The 12,262-nt window shown below is 41.2% G+C and overlaps 1 protein-coding gene across 1 annotated transcript; it reads right to left on the bottom strand.

Moving 5' to 3' along the window:
• Window positions 1-2,717: 2,717 nt before the first annotated feature.
• On the bottom strand, window positions 2,718-11,992 carry rflna (refilin A). The gene is made up of 4 exons (XM_023290286.3): window positions 11,734-11,992; window positions 11,273-11,614; window positions 5,857-5,966; window positions 2,718-5,717 (listed from the first exon to the last, which is right to left on the bottom strand). The coding sequence occupies exons 2-4, from the start codon at window positions 11,489-11,491 to the stop codon at window positions 5,384-5,386; spliced, it is 663 nt and encodes a 220-aa protein (XP_023146054.1). The 5' UTR covers window positions 11,492-11,614; window positions 11,734-11,992; the 3' UTR covers window positions 2,718-5,383.
• Between the last annotated feature and the right edge of the window lie 270 nt (window positions 11,993-12,262).

The raw sequence follows: 12,262 nt of genomic DNA, 5'->3' as shown, positions 1-12,262 counted from the left end.
CAAATAATATATACTTAGGTAAGTTATACCTTATGTGTAATTATTAGCAGGACATATCACCCGTCAGAAGATGCATTTGCACATTCACAGTTTCTTCTGACGTTCCAGTTGAACTTGCTCTTCTGCTCGAAAGTGCTAGCACTACTTTGGAGTAAACAAGTGGAGTAAATTAAAAACAGGGACTCAACTGTCTGCCTGGTTTAGGTAATATTATTTTCTGTAATTTGTTATTTGATGTGCATCAGATCAGTGTTGTATTTGTTTTCTTTTTTTGTTTCTGCAACAAGCCTCTTTATCAAAAAACTTCAGTCAACCTGTGTTTTCCACGTTGATCCATCTCTTCAGCTTTTCAAAGAAATCTTTTTCTATTTTATTTTTTTCTATATCAAAAAACATGATTCATGACTAATTACAAGTAGGTGTAATTCAGTAAAAATAAAGAATTCTAATCGCTTTCCTTATGCAGCTCCTTGACTGGAACACGTTGGACACCTCTCTGTAGTACTTTCTAAAACTGACTTCTGCCACACAGCGGCGCTCAGTCTCCATGTTGCTAAATCTGGAGTTCTCAGGTCCAAAATAAGTCAGAATGTAATGTACAAAATACGTTATTACAGGATTGTTATGGAGATGACACACATACTTTGTTTCCCTTTTCTGCAACAGTTGGTGATACAACTTTATGGATGTTAAGAAATGATGTGTGTGTTCAGATAGCGCGAATACATATTTTTTACTGTGCAAGTATTCATTTCTCTTTCAGGACGAGGCAGGTTTGTCAGGTTTTCTGGTTGTGATGAACCAACATCCTGAGGTAAATGTCAGTAATTTAGTAAAGCTATGTAAGTTTTAAAAGCATCAAAGGTAGAAGTACTTATTCTGCTGGAAAAGGATCAATGTTCATGTTTTACTATGATGTAGGGTGTTTTTGGATCAGTATTGCTGCTGCTTTAATGTGCTTGTTGCATTTTACTGCTTTAGATGTTTAAGGTTGAGTTACTTTAACTACTTTATATACTGTTGGGCAGTTTAAACGGCAGCAATGCATCGTCTTGTATAAGGCCATCATATGTAGTGTTGATGTCCAGAAGGAACAATATATCTCTAAAAAGTCAGCTTTTCATGAAAAACAGGTCTATGATCAGCTAATTCAAGAGGTTTTTTAAAAATATATATAACTACAGTATATTTTTTAAGAAGTAGGAAAGTGTTCTCAACCCAAAAAGGAACACTCAGTCTTTCATTCTTAAGAAAGATTCAAATTAAAAATCACCAAACTTGGAGATACATAGTTTTTACTAGACATGAAGGGTATAAAAATTACAATCTAAAAAATATCTAAAGCTGTCAGACAAGTAAAATGGTGTAAAAAGTACAATATCTGCTTCAGAGATGTGATGGAGTAATAGTTTAAAGCTGCATAAAAGTTAAAAAAAAAACTCAAACTACCAGTAGCTTGAATTTGTCCTTCAGTAAATCTGTTTTTTTCCATTCCACCACTGATGTTTAACTGCTTACATATTTCTTCAGCTCTGCCTTAGTTGGCACATTTGAGCAAATTAACAAAACAGGATCCCACTGATAAAAACATTGCTCCACAGTGATGCTAGTGGCCAAAAAATCCACTGAGCACCTTTGAGTTTGTGATTCAGGTGTGTAGCTGTTGTTTCAGACCACAGGCTAAGAGCAAATCTGACAACGTAAACCTTTTCTGACAACAATAGATAAAATATTTTTTATGTTTCTGGGACTTTTCTGCAGTGGAGTGAAATAACTTCCATGAATCCTTCACTGAACACAGGTTTCAATTCTTTGATTTGCCGCCCAGACATTTAATATTTAGTCCTGCAGTTTCATTTGTGATATCAATCAAACTGAAGCTTTTACTTCGGTTTTGTCATATCATATAATTTCTTAAAAAAAAAAAAAAAAAAAAAAAAAAGCTGTTTAATTTGCTGCTTTTCACAATTTGAGTCTGTTTTTTCATAAACATTTACTACTTGGATTTATTCACAGGGATCACAACAAGCTTTGACAAATGAGTCCCTGGTAAATGTGAAACTGCGGTCAGGCCTGTTTGCTGCCTTGCCGTCGGGAGGCACCTCGGCCTTATCCAGCACCGGAGAGAGACGGATGAGGTGCTGAATGATGTGAGCTGCTGTGGAGACCCTGAGGCACCGGTCCAACACCCCACGCCAATGCTGGCTGCAGGAGCTGCTGATATTTTAGTTGCTGCCTGATATTTAAGGCCTGCAAAGGATATACATGCAGGACGACTGGCACCTTATTTTACAGTCTTCTCGTTTACGTAGAGGGGAGGACCTTAAAATGATGGAAATCGAGAGCCACAGAGAAGATAAAGGACCAAAGCCATTTGAGAGAAAAAACTTTTGAGTAAGTCGCATTTATTTTCTGTCATTTTTCAGTATGTACTGGATTATTTCTCATACTGGATTGATATATTTACTAGTTTTGAGGCTCTTACACTTCAAATACTGATCAGTTTGCTTCACTGTAAGGTATGTAAGCTATCACTTTCTGCACCATGATCCTTTTTTTAAGCAGCACCTGAAATACATAAAAGGGTTTCCAGCATTACACGGCACCACATTACATTTGCAGTCCTCCCTGCCGCTCTGTCAGATTGACAGATTAAACCAGTGGTGCTCATCAAAATACAATTTCCTGAGATCAAAATCAAGCCACAGATACTCAGATTTAGGGTTTGGGAATTACTTTTTTTTTATTCAATTAGGATGTACATCTTTTTAAATTATTTTCTTTGATCAGAACAGGAACAATGATCGATGTAGAAAAATATAAAGAGAATTATGAAGTGCCTCGATGCCACATATACAACAGGAAAAATATTTTACAGTAACAAAAATCAAGTGTTAGAAAACACAAAAGTATCTCACATGAAACCACCAAAGTATTAAACGCGACACCCGCCAACTTTCTCTCATCACTCTCTGACACTTCACAGACCATCGACACATACCCAAACTCTTCCCACAGACTACCATTTAGTATAAAAAAAACACCTCCACAACTGTTTCCCTATCTCATTTATATATTTTTGAAAGAGCACATCATCTCATCTTGCTCTTCAAATTTCTCCTTTCTCTTCCTCTCTCATTCAACCCATCATGCCTCGACTTCCTGTCCTCTTTCCTGCTCCACACTTTCCTGGAGGGTATTTCCAACTATAAAATACAACAAGAGACCTCAACTGAAAAGTCCGGAATACACATTTGCAAATGAAATAAAACTGATACTAAGAAAATTTGAGGTAAAGTCTGAAGTTTCAATATTTGCCAAGTTCAGTAATCTCTCTATATATATATATTTATATATGCATAAGACAGACATATAAAGAAGTCGTGAAAATGCTCCGAAATAAAATCTTACATCTTCAACAGGGGAATCTAATGTGGATTCACTGCTTCACTGTTTACACGTTTACAGAAGAGTTTAACTGAACGAGGAAAATCACTTACTGAAGTAACTGAATCAGTGATCTATTTTTAGCTGACAATTGAGACGTTTTCTATTTGAAGGTCACTAAATTACCAGAAGTCATGTGAATAACATCAGACATGATGCTCAAATTAAGTTAAGTCTGACGCTGTTTTTCCTTTAAAACTGTAATTTGTAGGTGCGATGCTACAAGTTGTGACGTTTCTGTAGCTTCATGTTTACATCTGTTTTTTAATGACTTACACTAAAGAAGTCTTTACTAGTTTGGCATTCCTTCCGTTTAGATGGTGCAACACGATTTAGGAAATCACAAGTTCAGCATTAAGGACGAGTCGCTTCATGCACAAACTCATGATGGATTTATGAACAGCTGGTGCCAATTCAGAGCGGGTTTACATCGACTGCTTGTGGCACTACACCATGAGACGAACTCAAGTTTGGAAACGGTTCTTGTTTTTGTGTTTGTTTTTGACTCTGACAGAGAAATAGACGACACAGTGCTGCTGCATCTGCACAGTTTGTTCTGTACCAAGAGTTGTGACGGGTAAGTGTCAGATTCTTTCCTCTGATTGTCTAGTTCGTTGGACGCTTTCTTGTGTCCACCATTTGGCAACAAATGGGTAAAAATATGAGTGTTAAAGTCTTAATAAATACAAACAAAATCAGTTTTCCTCAGATTTGAACTTTGATTTTTGCTCCACAGCTCCATAGAACCTCTTAGAGACCAAAAAAGAACCTGATTACTAACACAACATTAACTTGGAGATTATCTTATCTAAAATATTCACATTATGGTAGCAACTGCTGTGATCCAGCACGGTTGAATAGAAGGTTGCAGAGGGAGTTTTCGAAGACTTGAAATTAGAGGCCGACGGATGTACAAGTCCGTATTACTGGCCTGTCACAGAATTTGATGTATATATTGTCCACTATTTGCTAATATGTAATATGGAGTCATAACATAGTTTGTCCAGCAGTTGCTCTGACTCTATTGTGTCCACTGTCTGCAGCACCTGTAGCAGAGTATGTATTACAGCTGAGGCGGTGCGGAGCCAAGCAATGTCTTCATGTTAAATTACTAACTAGTTTGGAAATACATTGCTGGAAAGTTAATACACAATAACCCATCATTCTGCCTAGACAAAGAATATCAGACAGTATATCGATTTTGGATTTTTTTTTACTCCCTAAAAGTGTCAGTCTCCATTTTCAGATACTCTCATTACAATCCTTAATCCCAATGCTGTGATCATTCCTCTGATTCTACTTCAGTCCTGCCTCTCTTGATCAGATTAGCCAAGCTGCTGTTTGACTGAGCTAATTAAAACTGTAAAACAAAAGCAAGTGCTCTCTCTTAGAAGTCACTAGAAGGAGATAAACTGTTTAAACTATCTTTGGTCCAATTTTTTCAGATGCTGTACTGAAATTCTCCCCTGCAATGCCAAGTGCTCTGAGAGAACTGTGATATATAGAAAACAAGTGCAATAAAGCCATATTTAGAAAGCTTTGCATTGGTGTGACTGGGGTTGCGCAGGTTCAGCTAAAATCCACATGTCACCTCGACTTTTCTCTATATACACACACATCTACAATGCAATCGTCACCTCCACTGAGGTTACAATCCAACCCGAAGGAGAGCAAAGGCCACCAATTTCTCAGCTCATGTATTAAATTAGCAGCTTTAAACTGCCAGAGGGCCGATACTCTCTTTAAAGACTGCAACAGTAGAAAATCTAAATACACTCAGGTGAAAAGTCACTGAAGGGTTCCCAGAGTTTTCTCTGTGAAGAAGAACAGAGAAGGGTTTTTATGAGCTCCGGGTTGAAGTATTTCCCTTTCAACATGGGCCTTTCCAAGTTCCTCATCTTCCAAAGAATAAAGAAAACCAGATGATGCTCCATTTCTACAGGTCCTCTGTGTAGATGATGCAGGGACTCGTGTCCTCGCTGGACTCCAGCTGCACCGTGGAGACGAACCAGCGGCGGGAGCTTGTGGCGTTGTAGTTGAGCGTGGTGCGGTAAGTGTTCTTGGCGTGTTTGGGGTAGATGATGGTGGTGCTCTGGTAGCTGACGGGCCTCTGCCGGGGCTCCAGGTACACCTGCGTCTTATAGCTCCTCCAGGTGCAGTTCCTCACCGCCACCACTGTCTCACTGAAGGAGGTTGCCGTGGGAACGGGAGCGCAGAGGACCTGGTCCCGGTAGTGTTTGTCGGAGTCGTACTTGACCTCAGTGTTGCACCTGGAAAGGAGAGGGTGACTGTTTAGAAAACCATCTGAAGCGGATCACTAGGGGGCAGCGTTGACAAGAAAACGCTGATTAAAAGAAGTCAACTATATTGCAAATAATACTTAGTCTTTACGTGTCAGGGTTCCCTTACTTGATTTCCTGCTCTGGTTTGAGGTCGACCTCGATGCTCTCTCCGTAGAACACGGGGTACATGCGAGTCCTTGGGTCTGGTCCTGTGGAGTTCAGCAGCAGGTAGGGCAGCTGCACAGCAAACACAAGAGTCACAATCTCCCTAAAACAACTGCTTGTAACCAGCCTGCCAATGTGTCCATTCAAGGAATTCAAAAAAAAACAACCCAGCATGGTTGGGGGGGTTTGGCAGAGTCAGCAACCCAAATTAAAAACACTACAGTCCTCACCCTCCCCAGGAAAACACACCCCTTGATCCTCCCTCACGACATCTCGCCTTGTCGATGGCACAGCCATAACTACAACTACAACTAGACATGAATCAACTTCCATTTTAACTCAAATAATTATGCTGCGTGGGTCCAGCCAAATGAAGTGTTGGTGGTAAATCTCTTTCACTGAGGTTCAGGCTGGTTAGAGGCGTGTGACCCAGACACAGCCTGTGTGTGTTTATGTGTGTGTGTGAACTGAAAATAAGCCTACACATGTTGGGGCTTACAGTAGTTAAAGAAAAGGGAAATTCATTAATAAAACAGTCCCCGGAGCTGCTGGTAGCCCGGCTGAGTGGAGACGACACTGTTTGAAAATGTTAATGAGGTGCTAGTGAAGGATTGTCTTGTAGTCTGCAGCCTCCACCAGGAGGTCAGAGGTCAAGTTCAAAGCTGCAGAAACCCCACAGCTGGTAGAAGATGCAGCGTGTTGACTTAATGTCGCGTCAGCAGGAAGTTTGTCGGCTCATATGGAGACTAATATTGGATTCTTATGTGACATGTCATTTTAATCATTTTAATGGGCTAAAATGACTAAAGTTTACCTGTACTTCATAATAATAGCTCCTAGAGTTCGACCTATGTCTTTTTTTTTCAGTGCCGATATTGATTATTAGGATCTGATATACAGCTACAGTAAAAAATGAAAATGGCTTGGCTTTAAATGTGTTTAATTGAAAGATAACTTTCTGACATTTACCCTTCAGGGTTAATGGGCTTTTACTCATAATGCATAACCATTCAGATGAAGCTGTGGGCGGGACACTGCTCAGATAGAGGCGGCTGCATGAGCGCTAAAGAACTGCATCTTTATTTTTTATGAGGAATTGGTTAAGGAAAATTATCCAATAATCAGGAAAAACCAAGAAAAATGCTGATCTGAATTTTGGTTTACCCCTAACAGGTTTTTGAGGCTGCAGCTGATTATTTTTCAGATCATTAATAAATATACTGCTCAAAAAATTAAGGAACACTTAATCATCACAGTATAACTTTAATTCAGCTAAACTTCTGGTCATATTGATCTGTCCAGTTAGAAAGCGTAAATGATTGTGCATGCCCCTCTCACTAGGTTAATAATTCTGCTTTCCACTGTCCAATCATTGATATACACTGCATAATTTATAGAGAACAAAATGATGTGAGAATGAAGTGTTCCTTTAAATTTTTTGACCAGTGTAGTTACAGACAAAACTGTCCATCACGTCATCATAAAACCCAAACTGACATCTTCACATACCTTATTCTGTTCACTATTGCATAAGACGGTAAATATTTTTGCATTTTCTAAGAAACCATTGAACCAGTTAACTGACTATCCTAAAGATTCACAGGATCTTTTTGAACACACTGTGTGGTGATATCAGATGAGCTGCTGGTGACTCCTGTCAGACAGACTACCCTCCACTAACTGTTTAAAGCAGGTCTGACTGTGCACTGACCCTTGGCCTCTCAGACTGCTCCCTCTGGAGCCATAACAGGACTCACAGAGCTCCGCCAATCACAAACACTGATCCTCTCTGTTGGAACTGACTGTTTTCTTTGCAGGTGTGTCTCCAAACACTGACCAGTTGGAATCAAATGGCACAGCAATCTCAACGCTGGCACCTCTCACATTACAGAGGGGAGGCTGTCACATGCTGCAGTCCGACTGCACATGCCACTACAGGGAACGAGCAAGAGCAGGCCAAGGGCACAGCAGATCTCTGCTCCGAGCTCATCTTACCCACAGCCCACCATCATCACCACACTCTGTCTGAGCCGTGCCTCTGAACTTGCACAACTGCTAGTTTTGCCATGCACGACTCAAAGACGTTCATCTGCAGGCGGCTCATTTTCCGCCACCGCAGCTTCGTGACTTGGAAACACTTGTTCGAGTGTGTGATTGTCTTGCTGCTCCGGCATGGAGAGCATTCCAGGTATTTCTCCACGGTGTTCTCTGGAAATGTCTGCAAAGCAAACAGTGGTGAATGGAGGGTAGGTCACCTCCAGGCTGCGTATCCTCTGCATGCGCACAAAGCATAACCCCCCCTGGAAGCATATTTCTGCCCAGAAGAAACAGTCTGCAGCTGAACAAGCCACATAATGTACAACGCACAATGCAGAAAGACAAACGCCAGCACAAACACACATTTCCAAGTGCTGGCTGTTTGCTGGAGCAGAGCCTCAAGACTTTACATCCTGTGTTTCATGTGGGAGCATCAGTATCACACAGTGAGGCAGATTTAGAAGAAGTCATGAGATCTGTCTCCTGCCTGTCCTCCTGTCTAATCCACCAGCAGTTGAGCCACCTCCTTGAACCGGACATGTCCTCAACCTTATCCAGTCCTGAAATATTCACGATTACATTACACCACACACGTATATTTAATGCATCTATCCCCTCTTGTAAACCTATTCATGTGTAAAAAGATGCGAGTGCAAGAATAACTACACTGAATTTGCATAAATTTGAACCAACTCTGAAAACAGACCGGCTGTCTGAGCATTTATCCTCGTTTAATTTAGAAGTGAGAGGTCATCAAACACTTATGCAATGGCCTGCAGCCGCCCTAACAAGCCCCCGCGCCCTCAAAATAGAGCCTGAGGATTGTTCTTAGGTGGCATACAAAAACAACACAAAAATAGATTTGTGAAAGAAGAAAAAACGTAGCGCATGTGTGGCTCCCCTCACCCTGCTCACAGACATGTACTCAAACAGTTGAAGAAAGTTTTGAGTCCTTCAGCACACAGAGGAGCAGCCCCTATCAGGACTGATCTCTAAAAGCTAAACCACAAAGCAGAGGAGTCCTACTAATCTGAACCTCCAGGGGATTAGAGGATCTCGCTCTCTCTCTCTCTCTCTCTTTTTGTTTTGGGCCTCAGCAAACCAATCTCACGCAACTCCCAGGATGCAGCGCTGCATTTCTGAGGCCTCCTTCAGACACTCTAAAAGCCACCTCGACCTGCACAGACACGTTCTGAACACTCTAGAAACTGGGAGTGACCTGGAAATGATTTTCAATCAAATCAGCCTTGTCATGTGTGACACACACAGGGCACTGCAGGATGAGTCATTAAAATGCATTTGTCCTCTGAAAAGGAAGAAAATGCATCAGTTATCATAAATATTAGTTTCTGTGGAAAATCTTCTGATCATGTTTTTTTTGTGAGACTCTCCCCAGCTATAGAAATGCAAATACCATGTTGAGGTGCACCGACTGTTTGAGGAGTTTAAAGTTTTTGCTCATACTGCTGAAATAAGCATGTAAGGAATATTTTGACTGTTAAATAAGCAGCTTGTTATTTTCTCGATTAATTGATTAGTTGTCAGAAAATAATGAAAAATGTCCATCAGTGATGACGTCCTCAAAGATGTTCAGTTTACTGTCAAAGTGGAGGAAAGAAACCAAAAAGTATTCACATTTGAGAAGTCGAAATCAGAGAATGTTGACTTTTTTTCAAATAAAATTACTCAAACCAATCAAACAGTAAAAATAAAAAAAAATAGTTGGCAATAAATCCAATAGTTGACAACTAATCAGTTAACCAGTTATTGTTGCAGCTCTCCTGAAAATATACTTTATATTTGTGCAAAGAAAAGTAAACTGTTGCTAATGCAGGCAAGAACAAAGAGCAAACAACAAAGTCATGCTGACTCTGCTGGCTGGTTTCCTTGAGATCTGAGCAGCAGCTGGTTGAGTCTGACAACAATCCCAGTGTTTTTTACCAACAGGTTTGTCACTGATGATCACTGAGGATCCACATAAATAAATTGATCTGCCTGTCTGAAACTGTTTCTGCTCCCACATCCACACACAGGGTGACGTGAACGTTACTAACTCCAGAGAACGCTGGCTTCCAGATGCTGATTTATTTTTAGAATAAAGTGATGATTTATTTTTCATTCATTTTTGAGACTCCCTGTAACTTCACTGTGTTACATCTCCACTCCCAGCTTTTCATTTTAGTGACAACTGTTAATGTTCACACACTGAGCAGGTAATGACAATAGTTAATCACAAACTATAAAGTGTTCAGGCTAATATTAGGGGAGTGTGCCTAGAGTCATAATGGAATGAAAATATTAAAATATAGATAAATATAGTCCCCAAGTGACGATCAGTCAACCACAGAAGTAACAAGATGAACAAGAGAGAAAGAACAAAAAAAAAAGCTCTCTTTTTTTACTTGATTTTCCTCTGAGTGCTGATTTTCATTATCAAATTCCACTTTGTCAAAGAAGGACTCAAAAATCTAAGACTGGAAAATCCCTTTTCAGTTTAACACCCCACAAGTCAAAAACATAAAGGCCCCCTGTGAAGAAAGGTCACCACACAAACAGGTTGGGGAAGTTCCAGCCCAGTAAACAACCAATTTGCCAATTTAAGCTGTTTTTAACAAAAGCCAAAGACCTGCTGCTCACAGCTTATTTTAGGGTTTTATAGAGTCTGGTTCACTGTGACTCAAAGTCCGCTGCTGATTATAACTTCACCAAGATGCTCCTCAGACCTTAAAGATGGGGCCTGAACTTTTTCACGAAACAAGTTGATGTAAATGCGTCACAGACCAGCAGCTTTCTAACATTTGTAGTGAGAAGCCTGATCTCACCAGTCATCTCTTCACCTTTAATCAGATACATGCCACTGAAGTGACTTTCTCCTGTTTGCTGGGAGCTATCAGAACCCTGAAAAGGACCCCTGAGAGTCCCTGGACCCTAGTTTGGACACCCAGCTGGGCCCACCAACTCTGTGACCTCCATGTAGTTTGGCCCAGCTGATGTACCGGAGTGGAAAAGTGTCTGTTTTATTGAAGGCCAGCAGCATCTCCAGCCTGAGAGCAACATCACAAGTTTGCAGTGAAGGAATTCCGGACAGAGAGAGAGAGAGAGAGCTTCCAGATGTGGAGAGGGGGACTGATGTGAAATCTGTTTCTGGCCAAATACTAAAACGCTCTCAGATTTTCAGCTTCTCTCACAGCAGCGTCATTATTTGGCCATTAGGGCTTTTTATCCTCTAATTCATTGTGTCAATGAAGCGACCGGCTGCAGAATCATAGTGGACACGAAAGAGATCCCAGATTACAAAATTGTTTCAAATAATACAGTAAATGCAGCGATGTGTTTCTTACCAGTTTGCCTTCTCTGCTTTCCTTTTTATAATATCCATGATGGCTTTCGACGGGCGTCGTGCAGCTGCCGGAGCGAGACTCGATCAGACCCGGAGAGAGCGAGCAGAAGGGCGGACTGGGGCTGGGGGGCAACCCCGAATCCGGGCTGTCGAGCAGCCCTTCCCGGTTCTTTCCTTTCAGGCTATCATCCATCGCTTGTAAATGTAGGTGCCCCACCATTTCTGGGACGGCTCGATGTAAAAAACAGCCCAGACGGAGTCGCACTGACAAGTTGTTCTGCTGAAGCGCTCCGAGCTGCTGCGTCTGAAGAAACGATCCTGGGCGAACTTTTTCAAGATGACTCTGCAAGTAGAGGAGAGGGGAAACAAGTCAGGAAATGACATTTAACTGTTGCCTTCACAGTTGGAACAAAACCACATCAAGTGATATCAGCTCAGCCGTTATTTCTCTCCAAACTTTACCTGCGCGTCGTGAAGTGTCCACTTTAATCCGGAGAGATATTCCAAATGTTGGTCAAGAACTCACACAAACCTGAATAAGACTTCGAACTCGACTGTAATGTGAAGTATGAGCTAGTCTTAATAGTAAAAACTAAACTAAACTTAGTAAAACTCGGGCAAATACATAACGTGGACCGTGCGTCTGGCACCGCTCTGGATGAGGGCTGCTCTGCTCTGCTCTGCTCTGCCGCTCTGTGTGTCACTGGGTTTCACTGGGTTTCCAAACTGTGTGCGCGCTATCCAGTGGAGAGCTCCCTTTTTTCGCACCTGGATCCAGTCCAGTCCTCACGATCTGGATCACTTCCATGCACAACCGACAGGGGCGAGCACGTCCTCCTCTCTCTGCCGTACAGTACAGTTGGTTGGCCCCGCTGATGGGCCTTATGGGGAGAATAATTCCATTTTCCTACCTGTTGCAACTGCTTATTTGTTTATCTAACTTATAATTATCCATCCATCAGCTATTTTCCTTTAGAGGAAGGCAAAAAGA

This window comes from Amphiprion ocellaris, chromosome 6, assembly GCF_022539595.1.
Source record: "Amphiprion ocellaris isolate individual 3 ecotype Okinawa chromosome 6, ASM2253959v1, whole genome shotgun sequence".
NCBI classification, from domain to species: Eukaryota; Metazoa; Chordata; class Actinopteri; family Pomacentridae; genus Amphiprion; species Amphiprion ocellaris.
Note: the sequence above shows the minus strand (reverse complement) of the source record. Positions and strands in the feature narration are given on the sequence as shown.

What these genes read in the sequence shown, in the direction of transcription:
- rflna (XM_023290286.3), bottom strand. Translation starts at nt 11,491, where the DNA reads ATGGTGGGGCACCTACATTTACAAGCGATGGATGATAGCCTGAAAGGA. An exon ending in AAAGCAGAGAAGGCAAACTG is followed by an intron (nt 5,967 to 11,272) that starts GTAAGAAACACA and finishes TTTGCTGTGCAG; the next exon opens with CTGCCCTACCTGCTGCTGAA. An exon ending in AAACCAGAGCAGGAAATCAA is followed by an intron (nt 5,718 to 5,856) that starts GTAAGGGAACCC and finishes TCTCCTTTCCAG; the next exon opens with GTGCAACACTGAGGTCAAGT.